Source organism: Clinocottus analis, unplaced genomic scaffold (genome assembly GCF_023055335.1).
Source record: "Clinocottus analis isolate CAN_PGR_092001 unplaced genomic scaffold, fCliAna1.0.p SCAF_4, whole genome shotgun sequence".
NCBI lineage: Eukaryota > Metazoa > Chordata > Actinopteri > Perciformes > Cottidae > Clinocottus > Clinocottus analis.
The window spans coordinates 19,971,262-19,987,254 of NW_027176153.1; the positions used below are offsets into that span (position 1 = coordinate 19,971,262).

General features: G+C 41.9%; 1 protein-coding gene across 2 annotated transcripts in view; it reads left to right on the forward strand.

Moving 5' to 3' along the window:
* LOC137800217 (metabotropic glutamate receptor 4-like) overlaps window positions 1-6,451 on the forward strand; it is a 122,396-nt gene extending 115,945 nt beyond the window's left edge. Inside the window, exons 9-11 of one of the 2 annotated variants that reach the window (XM_068597301.1) lie at window positions 2,345-2,591; window positions 3,660-3,705; window positions 5,952-6,451. In XM_068597301.1, the coding sequence (XP_068453402.1) occupies window positions 2,345-2,591; window positions 3,660-3,697 (285 nt within the window). In that variant the 3' untranslated portion in view covers window positions 3,698-3,705; window positions 5,952-6,451. The remainder of the gene's footprint in view (window positions 1-2,344; window positions 2,592-3,659; window positions 3,706-5,951) is intronic. The other variant, XM_068597300.1, reaches the window with a different exon arrangement.
* The last annotated feature ends 9,542 nt before the right edge of the window (window positions 6,452-15,993 follow it).

Below are 15,993 nucleotides of genomic sequence, written 5' to 3' on the forward strand. Positions count from 1 at the left end.
AATCCTGCATCGAAGAAACTTCATAATGGCCCGAGCCTTCTGAGGCTCCTGTCCCCGGCCCCGTCCCCCCCTCGCTGTACCGATGGAGCAGATTGCCAATCATATCGGCGTGTCAGAGAAAATTTATGTCACCGGGGCCGATAGAAGTGGACAAGGGTCTTTGGCTCTGCTCACAGAGTGACTCCCCTCTGTTCTCCTGAGGGGCAGCAATATTGTTCGGAACTCACCACAGGCCATGTGTAATCTTCTCAGGAGATTACAACCCCCCCCCACCCCACCCCACCAACCCCCCTTCACCAAGGACTGCTAGCATCGCAGTACGATGGAACACAATGCCCTCACTTCCATTTGGCACTGACATCTTATTTCCTCAACCGACATGGCTTTAGGGGCCTTAATTTGTGCAAGGCTTGTATAGTTTTTGTTTATTACATCAACATGTATCATTGTCACTGTGTGACAAGTCGTGCTATTTATTTCATATTGTACATCTTTGCTTTTCCCCCCTTTGAACTGAGCGCCCTGTAAAATAAATCTTACCAATAGTACGAATATAAAAACCCTCGGAGGCCTTAAAGAACGCTGTGGTATCGTATTCTGCAGCTGATTTCTTCATCTTCGTCACGGTGCTGCAAAGGTTTGTAAAAAAATATGTAAGTAAAAATTGTAAGCATCTTGAAATGCGACAATGTACACAAGCTGATATACAAACAACATATGTCAAGACCCCCCCCACACTGGGAAACACAATTCATAACTGTTGACATGCTGGTGGTGCAGCAGCCGGTGGGCGATCCCCATGCCAAAAGACTCCGTCATTTGTGACGTTTGCAAATGTAATGTCAGACAAATCCTCAGGCAGGAGCCGCTGACGGATGTCTGCCAGCTGTGCTTCCACTGTACTCTCTCTCCGCCTTGACTTCATCAACTTCTGGGGACCCCTGCCATCTTATTCCAAGAGGCAAAGTCAACTGTTCCCTAATTAATGGGTTTGACACCAGATTACAGTGAAAGATGGAGTGGGATGATGATGAAATGTGTCACTTTTCTTTTTGTAACGTTTGTTATTGGAAGTTCACTCGCTATCTAAAGAAATTGCGCTTTCACATGTAATATGACTGCATCGACATCAACTATAATCTACTTTAATATAATTTTTGAACACCCCCTGTGCGCTGACTCACCACATTCACCCACGTCAATAAATCAGAGATGGACTCTGGGAAGATTATCATGAATGAAAAATCCATTGCAGGCACTTTTAATATGCTGTAGGATGTTTCTCTCCGCTCCACAGCGGTTGCCTGTGGCCATATATCTGCTCCCCAGCTGTGAGCTGCAGCTGTCACTGGCTTCAGAAAGCACACAATTCTTCTGCCGTAGTCTAAAACCTCGGGGTGAAGACATCTATGTGCAGACGACACAGACACGGGGCACTGCTATTAGTTATGTATCACAAACAAGCGAACACGTCGATGAAAGCAGAGCTCAGGGGTGATGAACCGAGCGTCGAAATGAAAATAAAGGGCACTCTGATACTGTGCTGTTCAAGGTAAAGTTCTCCCACATGTGAAGCTGCGATTTGAAAATGTTACCATCTACTATTCAAATATTACTTGCGTAAGGCAGTGTCTGTCCTTGAGGCAATGTTTTAAAAGCCTCCGTCTATTTAAAGCATTACATGTCTGGCCATCAAATGGCCCAGAAAGTATAAACCATTCTTCTTCCTCCAGCTTTATTAGAAAATTGGCTCTCAGAAATAAAAGACATGAATTAGAGTTTCCTTGATGGACTTATTCAAACGGTGCCGGCTCTCCAATGTGTTCAATTTCACTTGAGACATCGTTGTCCATCGGTCAGTGTCACCAGACCTCCTTTCAACTCTGTTTGGGTCGTCGAAAGAACCCCAAATTAATTCCAATACTTGTGTTTATTGTATGCATTTTTTTAGCAAAGTCTTGGGGGAAACAAATGTATATCTGCAAAAAAAAAATACTTTTAAAAGATAGTTTGATCGTAATTATGAACATCCAGCATCATATGAACCAGATTCCCCAAAAATGCCTCCTGGAGCGGTCAATAAGACACCTTTTTGGAAAGATTAGGACCTAAAGAATCAGAATCTGCAACAACAAACAAAGCCTTTGCCAGTTGACGAAGGAGTTTCAGTCAAAAAAAAATGTGTTGTTCGCTTCAAAAATGGAAAAATTACTTATTTTATGCCAAAAGATTGTCTAAATGTGGGGCATGATGGCACTTAAAATGGGAGCGAGAGGAGTTTTGCACACACTTTCCAAAAGGTTAACAAGTGATTCTGTTGGCTCGTGTCTCATCCATCACACAGATGTACATCCAGACCACAACCCTGACCATCTCCGTGAGCCTCAGTGCGTCGGTCTCTCTGGGGATGCTCTACATGCCCAAGGTCTACGTGGTTCTCTTCCACCCGGAGCAGAACGTACCGAAGCGAAAGCGCAGCCTGAAGGCTGTGGTCACCGCGGCCACGATGTCCAACAAGTTCAACCCCAAAGGCGGCCTGAGGCCCAACGGAGAAGCCAAGTCTGAACTCTGCGAAAGTCTTGAAACACAAGGTTGGTACGACACCTGATGGGGGCGCTGAAGAGAAAAAAGGAAAGGGCAAAATGTCTTGCAGAGAATCTTAACCAAGAGCTGTTTTAATGCTGACGCAATGAGCTGCTTCTCCCTCTGAAAAGTATAGATTACACATGTCCACTTGAAAATAATGAACTTCTTTTATAGGAATATAACTGATGCCAGTGTGATTTTGCACTTCAGCAGTTCTGGGGAATTAGCCAGCCTTATGTGAAGCATACAATGAACCAGGGTACCATATCAGCTGTAGCTTAAGTGATATTATATTGTTATATTTGACCCATTGCAGATGTTATGAAACAAACTGTGTGAGTACAGAAAGGCTGACCGTTTACCACAGATGAGCTCAGACAATTCTTAGAAATTAGTCATTTAGCATAAAAAAAAGCATCACACAATTGGCTAATTGACTGAAGAAGACCAAAACAACCAAGTAGTTGACTTATCGACTAACAGTGGGCGGCCCTATGGCAGCACATGTGCTGTGAAATACAAAGAAACGTGCTCGACAAAAGAGAAGAAGCTACTTTTCTGTTTTAGGTATTTGGATTACATGGAACATCCATTTTTTTTGTCCTCCCCATTATCACTAACTCAGGCCACACTGGACATGTGAATCAGGAGGTGTGACAGTGTGCCCGCACTACTCTGGTTCCTGAAAAGGGAACTGAAGGGACGGGTATAGCTCAGTGTTGGGGAAAAGAAAGGCGATTTCAATCACCAAGATGAAGTGTCTGCGGCGGCTGTCCCTGTGTGGGGGGGCATAGTTACATCCAATCAAGCCACCGCACACGCTCTGATTACTGAAAGTCCTGATTCTATACTCTTGACAGGCCGAACAGTGTAGAATGATGTGTATTAGACTGAAAAGCTTGCGCGCCCACACATTTTGTTCATGCTTTTTTTTTTGTTGTTGTTTTCTTCCCCCCGACCTCATAATGGAGTCGTTGTGTCTTATTTTATTACAGAGACCGTTTGTAGGCGCTGATCTCGCCCTCTGGTTTGAACTGTGACTCTAACAACTGCTCTTTGTGCTTATGTGTCAGACTGTGTTGAGGGAGGAGAGCCTTGTGAGGGACTTTAGACTCTCAGGTAACCTGATAAGACAATGACTTTGCCCTTTCTTCTTCTTTTTTTTCCATCTGTGACCACTTTGTTCCCTGTTGATTTCTGCTTAATGTTCACCACAACTCCCGTTGCTTGCCTATATACTACTCACAAAAGCATCCCGGCTGCCCCCCCTCCTCCTCTTCCTCCTTCTTCTCTCCCCCTTTGGCTTAAATGCAGCACCCTGAATGTCACGAGGCAGCAATCGCACCCTCACAAAACCCACCCTTGACCAACCGACATTAACTTGGGTAGACAATATTGGCTGACAAGTGCCGTTAAAAAAAAAAAAAAGAAAAGGCAAATCAGCAAGTCTGTTAACGCGGGGAAGATGACATCACTCTGTCTGAGTGCAGGACGAGCGATAGCCGCGCGTCCCCCTGCAATTTGTTACCGCGATGACAAAAGAAGGGATCCGCGTTAACGGCACAACAACAACAATAAGAGGGACCGGGCGAAAGACAGATGGGTCTGCCAGCTCCAATTCTTTCTGGACCATCTATTCTTTATCTTGGCCTCGCAGCACATAAATATTCAAATAAGGTTCATTTATCAACGCTTCTCTTGGATGAAATGGAGAGAGAATGCCCAAACCCACCCGAAAGCCATTCATACAGCCAACGTGGCATCAAACAAGTGTATGGAAACATTTACCGTTACAAGTCCCTCCTCTATACAGCACCCCCGACTTTGCCGTTCAGCTTCCTTCTGATTGGATTCATCCCCTCTGACATATTCAATCAGCCGAGGCTGCTGTGGGCAGATTGGCAGATTGGTGGTGTGATTACCACCACACCAAGCATGCTGGCTGAGGACAGTTTTATTTCTTTTTTTTTGTTAAAAAAAAAATGGAAAAAAAGGCACACACATGTACACCCTGTGTGTGTGTGCGTGTGCATCGGAGCATGGCTGCACACACACACACACACACACACACACACAGTTACTGTACCGTGTGACGGTCGTGTTTCACCAGGCGGCCATCTCCCTTGTGTGTTTTATTCACAGCTGATGGAGGGAAAAAAATCCACGAAACATTAAAAAAAAAAGAGTGTGAAAGAATAATGAGCTCCGATATCAAACATTGATGGGAAACCCTTGCGGTGCCAAGTCAGATCACATGTTGTCTGATGTGCTTTGCGATTCTCCACGTTACCGTGACACACGTGACTGCTGCATGTCTTGCCTGGTGCACAGAGGAACCGTCAGGTCTTTGCATGCAGTGAAAGACTTGCTTTTTTTTAAAAAAAAAGTGTTACTAATTCATACCAATGCTGTGATCTGCTCGGTGGCTCCGGAAGATTGCACAGAATCAAATGAGGTGATCAGCTGTGAAGAAAACATTTTGATTTTCCCTGTTTTCACTGCAATAGCAGGCACTCACACATGATATGAGCAGTGTGGCAGCCTATGAGTGTAAATCCATCTGCATCACTTGTGTATTGACTAATATTTCATGGTGACATGTTAAAATGTAATGTTATCATGTTCCATAACAATTCAATGGTTCACTTTTAACACCCGAAAGTAGTTCTTCTCCCCCCCCCCAAACGAGCATGAAGTTGTGTAAAATATAGTTTCACAGAAGTGAGTGGATTGGCAGAAATTAATTATCAGTAACTATTTTGATTATTCATTGTTTCAGGCATTTGTTGCCAAGCAGAATTTCCCCCAAATCTCAGATTCAGGCTTCTTAAATGTGAGGATTTCTCCATTTTCATTGAATTTTGTACATTGATTTTTTTTTCTGGGTTGTTTGGATAGAACAGTAAATCTAAAGAAGTCAATTTCAGCTCTTAGAAATTATGATGAGTGTTTATTTTCAGTATTGTTTGAGTGAAGTTTCATTCATTTCAAACTAAAAGAAGATTAATTAAAAGCCTGAATCTTTTTTTACGATCTTTATTATTCATGCATTGTTGCAACAGCTTGTTTCGAAATCAATCTTTTTTCCTTCAGATTTCGCAAATTCTGTCTCCCATTTCTGTCTAAATGTAACACAACGACAGAGGGGGCGTCGTCGCCGTAAATACAGCTTCCCCATTACGGCGCCCTGCTATTAGGATTGGTTCCACCTGCACTCATTTGATGAAGGTATCCATAAATAGAGCTTCCCATCAATCTGGACACCAACACGTGCTCTGAAAGATTACCGCTGCACGCCTTATATGAATCTCACCCGTTTGGTTCTTTAACCCTTTCCTTCTTTCTCCTCTGCCTCCTACCTCCAGCGTTGGCTTCCAAGCAGACATACATAAGCTACAGTAACCATGCCATCTAAGCCAGAGACGAACAAGAGGAAGCGGAGCCGGGTGCCTGCCTGAGGAGAAATCACCGGGAATATGGGGAATACCGAGAGGGGGAAATACTGGACGACTTCCAAAGCTGCAACAGCGCAGAAGGACTAGGAGAGAGGGAGGAGGGTAGGGGGGTGGAAAGATGGGAATTTGTCACTCCATAAATAGAACGGATGTCATATTTTTCTAGAGATTTCAGGCAAAAGGGCAGCGAATGGCGAGTTTATGAGAAATTAGCAGTTGTTTTTTTTGGGGGCAGGAGGGAGATGGAATATGTTTAAGGGAGATGGGGACAGTTAATTTTCCTTCTTCCCACCCTTTCTGAGACACGTCGAGCAGCGGCGTTCCCAGAAGCAGGCTGAGAGTGAACCGCTCCGAGTCGACAGTATGTTTTCCCTCTGAAGTGTAAAGCACACAATTTCTGTTCTGATCTGAGGCGGCATCGTTTGTCTCATTTCTATAAAATAAAAAATAAAAAATAAAAAAAACAGGGAGGGCGGGGGGGAGGTTGTGTTTTCAAGTCAAATGCAGTCCACGAGATGAAACAGTATATATATATACAAATGACGTCATTATTTTTGGTTCCTGATATTATTGGGGTTGAACGCTGCAGTAATCTTCAAACTGTACATGCCTTACAGCACATCCAGTATTCCTACATCAACCAACCACACCTGGAAACACCTGGAAAATAAAGCCCAGGAAATTTCTCTCTTTTTTTTTCTTCTTTTTTTTTTGCTTTCGTTGAAGTTTTTGTGAAAAATGTTTCATAAAAATAATGATGATGATGATGCCATCATGTTGTTGGCAAACCTAGTGTACAGTCCCAGAGCATGCGTGTGGGAGCATCACGTGTACTGTGCCGTGTCGTCAACGTCTTTGGAATGCAACATTTGTCATGGTTGTCATTCACAGTGGAGATGTCATTTTTGGGTTTTTGGGCCATTAACCCCACTGGGTTTTACCCCCTCTGCTGAAGAAAAGAGTCATTTCAGAACAAATATCAAAGCAAATGGCCGTGGAATACCTTTTCATAGTTCACACACGACTTCATTAATGTCAGCCGGGACCTGAAGGACCTGTTGATGCGTACTTTAAAACACCCTCGATATACTGGCCTTTATTTATCATGCGCTTTATTGAAGCAAATCACGCAGTCGAGGCGTCGTGGGGATTTATATTTTCCTCTTCGTTCGACTTTCAAAAGGTACGATTCTTAAGACAATAACAACACATTTGCATTTGGCATTTCCCCCAAATAAATTACACCAACTGTTACTTACATATTATTCTGTGTCTACTATATTTACGTATGTTAATGTTTCAATGATATACAATTTTTTTGAAAAAGCGGTGGGGCTGGAATAACCGCCTATTCTGTCACTTGACAGGTGATTCGTGAAGGAATAAAACTACACAACAGTCTGCCGTCGCACCAGATATATAGTAAAACTACAGAGTGTGATGCGTTACGTTGGCCAGCGCCACACGAGGACCTCTTATGATTAGATGAACAGGTAATCTGTGTTCCCTAAAAAGATTTCTTTCCCTCTCTGGCTCATCAATTTGAAAGCCAGAGTGGAAATAGCTAATGAGAGTTTTGATAGTATTTTGGGTACAAAATTAGTCTCATGCAGCTCCTCAGCATGAAGACCCGTTTAGGAAAAGGTGCAAACCTCTGAAATGTTTAAAAATGAAGTGAATGACATGCAAAATGTCTCCTTTTTACTTCTCAACAGACCCAATCAGACCACTTTAGGGGTCTGTTTAAATATTCCTCTCGAATAGAATAGTACTTTTGTAAATGTCAGATTTTCCGAGATCAAAAGATGAATCACTTTATTTAGCCTGCGTTAAGCGCAGCCTTTAGCTTCATTCATCTATACATTGATAACCACATGACTTTATTGCTCACGGTCATATTGACGACGTCTCATTTTCCCATGAAGAGGCGGAACGTACAGCTGCGTGATACATAAAGGTCAGTGCCTTCATCCTGTGCCTCGTTTGCATTAAAACCAGTCCCGGCTTTATTTCCATGGATCCTTCATGGCGTCGTCGCTGTTGCATCCGTTTACCTTCAAAGTGTGTCCCGTTCAAACAGGAGCAGCAGTGGACTCAATGTACAAGTTATAATTAAGTGTGTAAACTCCATTTCTGTCCCCAAGGCTCTAAAGTATTTGTCATGAAAAAAAAAGTGACTCTGGAATTTCTCTCATTAAATGTTATCAGCGATGCAAAAATGTGTATGTTGCATGTCAAAACTCATAACAAGTCATGTGAACAATTTGAGAGAAATGAGTGTTATGTCCAGAAGGAAATCTACCGCAGAGGATTATAAATAACTAATACTTTGTTTTTTTTAATCGATGATTCTCTCAACTTCAACAAAAGTCTAAAGGTGTTGCCGCAAATGTTGTTTTCTCATCAGTTGATAAAGTATTGTTTGTGGGATTGTTTGTGTTTGTGAATATGACAATTTTATGCTTTTTTTTTGCCACAACCCCCCCTACCTCCCCTTTATTTTTCTAAAAACACTTTGTCTGTGTTACAAAAATAGAATATGTAAGTGCTGACTGAAATTAAGTGGCAAGTTAATGTACGTTATTAAAATGGATTGATCCTGTCTGCTTTATGTACTGAATTATCAACAAACAAACAAAAAAAACATAAAAAAGAAATACAGTGCCTGGATATTTATGAATTATCTATAGAAAAAAAATTCAAAATGTGTAGAGCATGTTCATTTTTATACAAGATATTTCTAATAAAAGACTGTTTTGCTAATGTGGCCGTGTGTTCTTATTAAGGCTATACTAGCAGTCCAATGCAAAACCCAGGGTGTCATTTTTGGATACAGAGACGAGTGCGTCCATAAGTACCTACGTGGTAATGACCGCAATCATCATTATCAGTAATTACATCCTAATTACAGTATTCTCAAAGTTAAAGTTGACACCATATGAGAGGCTGAGTAAAAAGGCATGCTGTGTGATCTTTAATTGCATGATGCACGGACATGATTCAATTTCAACGAGCAATTAGCTCATCGGTTGAAGAATTAATGACCTCGTTGTAATAATGGCTCTTTGAATGGCAGATTGAGGTGAGCTGAGCGCTGATACCCGACGCCGATACATCCGGCCAATAGCCACTCAGATAGCTGGATCTGTGACGATTGGCCGCATCTATTTTATAATGTATGTGTCAAGTTATAGCCTGAAATTTAAATTCCTGTTTAGATTTTGACCAATTTGTCGCCTCGAATCGACCGAAAATCCAAAAGCCCAGGTATCAGGACCAGAGTTAAGATAAGATAATGCTTTATTAGTCCCTCAGTGGGGAAATTAAAGGATTACAGTAGCATTGCTCACAGTAAATAAGGATAAAGATCAAGTAATATAGATAAACAGAGCAGTGATCAAACAAAATTAAACAGTAAGAAGAATATTAAATATACAGATGGAATAAAACATAAATAAGTGTAAGTAATAAGTAAAAATGTGTATAAAAGTATTGCACAATAAGTAAAAATGTGTATAAAAGTATTGCACAATAAGTAAAAATGTGTAAAAAAGTATTGCACAATAAGTCAAAATGTGTATAAAAGTATTGCACAATAAGTAAAAATGTGTATAAAAGTATTGCACCGGCTGATAAATTAAATTAAAGTGTTCCCGAGAGTTGGTGCGTCCCCTAATTCAGTTTTTGTGCGGAACGGCCTGGAGACTGATGGACAATTCATCAACATGATCTCGGAGTGAGGCGCCACATTCAGATCACGTACAACGTCTCACCAATAGAACGGCCCGGAGCCGAGAGTTGTCCCGCCAAATAATCAGGATTTTGTCATTTTTACTGCTGAACCACACGGCCGTGTGGTTTGCCAGAGGAGCAAACTGTCAGGGAGCCGAAAAAATATATTTCAACAGCAGTTAAACATACAAAATTGGAAAGTAACATGGTATTTATATATATATATATCTCAAGGCAGAGACTGAGCTGTCACGTCTTTCTGACGGCGCCCCTGTGCCGTCGTGTTGACGACAGAAAATGCCAAAAACATGAAACAACGTCAAAGTCGGCACTGTATGACAATGCTGCCGGATTACTGTGAGTTTCACCAGTAATCGGGGGAGCAGCCACCTGGACCTGGGTTTAATAGTGGATCGATGAGGTCAGCTCCACCGCCTTGAACAAATTGAGAAAATACCATACGATCTATAAAAGCTGACAGAATGATGAGCCACTCTAAATGAAAAGTAGAGCCGGTGAAACTATCTTTATAGTGCATCTACTGCAGGGTAGAAAATGCCAGCTGGATGATCACTGATACGACGCTATCATTAGCCTTGTGTTTTCTAAGTGAATCCCCTGCCCTGCACAATTAGCAACGCAGCAGTATGTGCAAAAATGTATAGTCTCTGTTTCGCTGTGATATATAGGAGGCTTCCCAAGGTGGTAATGAACATTTTTCAGCTTCTAATAAAGTCTCTCCTCTCTTTGGCTCACCTCCACCAGACGATACGACAAAGCATTGGGTTTCACAGCAGGTCTCTCAAATTGTCCTCACTAATATGACCACAGGATTAATGAAAAACTCAGTTCTGTTGAAGTGGGCCCTTCATCCGTGGTACACTTCACCGCCTCGGACAGGCGTCGTCGTTAGCGCACGTGTCATACGCACTGTTGTCCTTCGGCACCACATTAAAAAGGCCTCCATTTTATATTATGTTGTTTTTGTCATCGCATTGGAAAAAGCACGCAGGCTTTAAACGATGGTCACAACTACTACGCTGTTTGTTACAGCCAGAAGATGCTAAAACAGAACTTTCTCAGTCTTTACGACGGTCCAGAAAAAGCAATCGAAACATGTAATATTTCATCAACAACTAGTCGTATTTAAAATCTCGCAACAAACACGTGACGAAGCCCATTTCCGCCACAAAAAAAGTCATAATTATGACTTCTTTTTTTTGTGTCATATTTATGACTTTTTTTAATTTTGTGGCGGAAATGGGCTTCCATACAATTCCCACCGTCGACGTTTAAACTTTTTTTAAGCAGGAAAAGCACAAATGAGGACTGTCAAAAAGTAACTGTTTAACCAACAATAAATATTTTGACTAATAGAAGATGATTATCAGTTTACTAGTTAAAATAAATAACAATAAGCATAAAGGGGCTTGTCAATCAAAGTAGAAACGCTGTCTCGTCTGGAGGAGCTGTCGCATTTTATTCACAGACACCCTACAATTTGGTGGACATTTGTTTCAAATTTGAAGACATTTCCCTTGAGATACTGCATTCAGGAGGATGGCACTGACGCGACCTCGCAGTGACCTTGACCTTTGACCACCAGAGGGACGGACAACTCAGAAGCACAAGGCCTCCGGACGTGGCCGTCAGCGGGGCGAAGGCATAATATAATGTACAGCTGCTGCAACGCTATAGCAGATAGCTCTGACGTTAACTTCATACAAGTCGTTCCTGACATTACGCCATGCTGACATTACGCCATGCTTGCAATACACCATGATTGCATAACGCTATGCTTGCATGATTACCCTGGTGGGATCCCTGAAAGAGCCCGCCAGCAAGACACTCGGCAGACAAACAGTTAAACTTATGGATGCAGTGGAGACAAAAATGGCCGCACGCATCAAAGATAATGCAGTCAACGTCGTGGCTGCTAACTCGCTAGGACCAGCCTGTCCCCCCCCCCCCACCCCCACCCCCACCCCCTCCCCTCCCGCCATACAGTGCGGCTGGAAGTAAATGATAAATTGAATCTGTTTGTCGGCTTTACGTTAAAGCTGGGAGACATGGGAGCAACAACCGCAGCACCACCCTGCATGCAAGGCACGCAGCTGATTGGTTAACGGTTAATGGGTTCAGTAATGAGGGTCATCTGTCAGTCAGACTGTTTTTTGATTACCACCCTTATGGCACAGGTGTAAGTGATGACCTTAAAGGTGAAATAACTTAACCTGTTGAAAACTGTGGAACCAATTTTGGCTCCAGACCTCCTTTTCCCTGTGTTTGAGTTGTGGTAGGAACGCCAAATGAATTACAATACGTGTGTTTATTGTATGTATTTGTTCATCAAAGTCTTGGGAAAAAATGTATATCTGCAAAAAAAAAGATATTTTCATCGTAACTATAAACATCCAGCATGATATGAGCCAGATTCCCCGAATATGCCTCCTTGAGCGGTCAATAAGACACCTTTTTGGAAAGATTAGGACCTAAAGAATTAGAATCTGCAACAAAAATCACATAAAAACAAAGCCTTGGCCTGTTCGGAAGGAGTTTCAGTCAAACAACTGTGTTGTTCGGTTCAAAAATGGAAAAATTGCGTATTTTATGCCAAAAGATTGTCTGAATGGGGCATGCTAGGTCTTAAAAAATGGGAGCGGCAGGATTTTCACACAGTTTTTAAAAGGTTAACTTAAATGCAACAGTGAGCATGCATCGCAAAATACCATACAAATACCAGGATGCAGACCTGATCAATGTTATTATTGTTATCAAGCGTTTTCCTTTCAAGACGTGTCCAACTTTTTCACTGCACATTCCGCCACCTTGATCCTGGACATCAGTGCCACAGCATACCACCGTCTACAGGACACACAGGTACAGAGTCCTTTAGAAGGAGATAGCACACAAATATCAACACAACTGTCAGCAAGCTGTCTGATAACCACCAGCCATACATCTGTTAGGGACTGGTATGAGATCATTTGCCATCCGTCATAATAAATCAAACCCAATTAGCAGATGTCTGCCTTCATCACCTGATGCGTTCTGAAGGCCCAGTGGGGATGCTTCCAGACAGCTTTGTAGAAAAGCAGAAGACGAATATGAATTAGTCCATTACATCCCATAAAATGTGCATACCGACATGTAGGGAGGCGGCTTCTGTTGAAACGCCACGTCTGATTTTTAACGCTCACCCTTTACGTTTGTCAAATTATGACTTATGACTTTTTCTGTCATAACATTACAAACTGACTGCATTCAACTCTCATCCTACACTAATTCAAACGTCGTGAGATAGACGGTAGTTGAGAGCGACAGTACATTTTAGAGGAGAGGGAGCTGGGTATTCAACAAACGTTTCCTCAACCAGACTGGAATCAACGACAATAAATAATATTTGTGGAGGAACCCTTGTATTAACAAGGAGCATATCGGCAACAAATGACCTCACATACCCCAGCCAGCATGTCCATGTGGGGCCCATAAGGTTTACATTCGGGCTGCAGATAAGAGTCCCAAGTGGGTTTGTCCGCAGTTTCCATAGTGGCCTCACCTGTGTTTGCACATACAATGACAGTGAGATTAAAATATGTGGTTTTCATGGAAGTCAATGAGGCATTTTTTCGGTCACGAAGGTGTCCAGAGGGAGGATTTGACACTACATGAAAAATACGAATGCAATCAAATCATTTTTGTTGCTAATCTTTGACATTTCCAAGACTCTAATCACCACCAAAACCCCGTCCCGCTACTATTTACTATATGGAGAATAATGCAGCCCAAATGTAAACCCTATAGGCCCAACATGGACATGCTGGCTGGGTATATATGATGAATTTGGCAAACTATTGGGCAATAATGTGTCTGCTGCCAAAGACATTGAAACACAGGTCTGAGGTCAGGTGTGATTAAAACCCTGTTGGTTAGACATCTTGAATTATACACAAGACAAGAGAGTAAAATATGGGAACCCTTAAAGGGTTCACGTGAAAGATTGACGATGCTGAAAACTTTAACCTACAAGATGTTCCACTGGTGATTTATACCGGTCCTCTTTGGCCTGAAAGGTTACCTGTCCTCACAAAAGAGTATTTACACTCAAACCACGGCTTCTCTATCCATATTTTTTTCGTCACAGGTGGATCTTGTGCTCAAGTTCTTTGAAGGAAACAGGACAAGAAGAGTACAGCACAGGCACGAGTCAGGGAAAAGCAAAACACTGTTTTGCTGAAAGAGATCGGTCTCGGATGGTATTTCTTTGGTTGTTATGAAGAGAGTTGGGAGAGAAGAACGCTTTTCTTAGAATTCAATGGAGCTCCAGATGAATTGTTTCTAAACCTGTTAAGCCCAGTTTCATCTTTGCCTATGCAACTCATACATTAAGCAATATCCCATTGTGAATTGGATTTTTTTTTCTCTTCCATTTTTCATGCATGGTTTATCGGCCCAGAATGTTCTCCATATCATGTCCTACAAATTACCAAGAAAACGGCACATCTCCTCTACGTTTTCCCCCATTAAATGTAATAGCGGCGCGTCAACATTCCCATTGTGCAAATTAATAAGCACTGCTCGCAAAATCATTTAGGGAATACATGCTGAAAATAAAAAGCTTTTCTCCGTTTGAAATATCACTTTAATATTTCCACTCTGCTGCTCTAACCAGCAAGTGGCCACTTCATTTGGTCCCCGAGGAGAAAAGTATTAAAATGTGTTTGTTTCTTCCTGGTTGTGGTGAAGATACAGCCGCGATGCTAACGGTCGACTCTCCGCCTCCTGGACTTCGGGCGCGTCACAATGAGCCGAACGAATGAGGTCAAAAACATTCATCTCCTGTCTCTTTGTGGTCAAAAACAATATGGTTGTTCCTCTTTTCTTCAAAGCTCTTGATGGTTGTCCCAACTCGGCTGCATGCAGCGTTTCATTTATCTTAACTTCCGCGCACTTGTCTCACTTTGTGTGAGCGATGCGGCTTCTGACCACCGATGCCGGCTCCGGACGGCGGTTTACCGAGAGTGATGGAGCTCGAAGGCTGCGCGGCGCTCATGACCAAAAAGGATTGAAACTAGGCCATCTGGAACTACCTGTTTGCTCTGTAAGGTCGTGTTTTCTATAAATATGAAGTTTCAACATCCTGAAATACATATAACGAAATAAAGTAATCTCTTTAGTTTAGTTGCTTACATTTTTTTTCATTGTCTTCATCCTTCTGAAATCGTTCTCACACATTGAACCTTTTACCTCTTAGTTTTTCTATAAAGTTCTTAACAAGAAGGAGAAATAAAATAAACGACTGGGGATTAGCCCAATAAATCACAACATGAAGACTATGTCGTTGCCCATTTCAGCATGTAGCCCATTCCAGGAGCAAGATCTTTTATCATCTAAAGGAAAACAATCCCACTCTAGTTTCTTCTTAAATGTGTCCTTATCCTCCGGTAAGGATGCCAATTATCTCACGGGAGTACAGTGTCGATCTGTGTTATCCTTATTCCTCTAAAAATAACGGCATGAACGCAGGGTTTCCACTGGCATGTTATATTCTCTCAGTGTCCATTTAGGTAGGTTTGTTTTTACTTTACAGTCTTCATCTATTGAGAGTTGGTGATTGTCGAAACAGTGGAAAAAGACCAAGAAAGACCGTTTCGATGAGTTTTTATCTTGTTTCTGTTGAGTTTGAATGCGATTATAATAAAATCCTTGTTGTCTGACTGGAGTCTTGTGGATTTACAGGGAGCATATGCATTGTATGTTTTCTAATACATTGTAATACTTAATAATTATAATAATTCTCTTCAATTAGCGTCACTTTTTTATGCTCACTGTCCCAAATGCCAGAACGGAAATGGGGAAAAAAGGGCTTTTGTGTACTCTGCCCCCTCAATATGTGACAGAATAGTTTAAAGAACTGATACCACTGAGCGCTTTTAAATGGAGAATGAAAGAAGTAGAGGCAGGTTCCCTCAAATGTAAATGTTTCTCTTAAATTGACTGTTTTAACTGGTCTTGTTCTATGTTTTCTGTCTGTAACTATGTGTTTTTTCCCTCGAAAAAGAGATTTTTAATCTCAATGGGACTCTTCTGGTTAAATAAAGGTTTCCTTTTTTTGGTAACAATTAGCGCGTCCACCCAGGTGTCATTTTTCCACCTCCACCTATCGGAGCAGGAGCCGATAGATAGCCGCGACTACCGCAGAGTCGATTATCCCGGGATT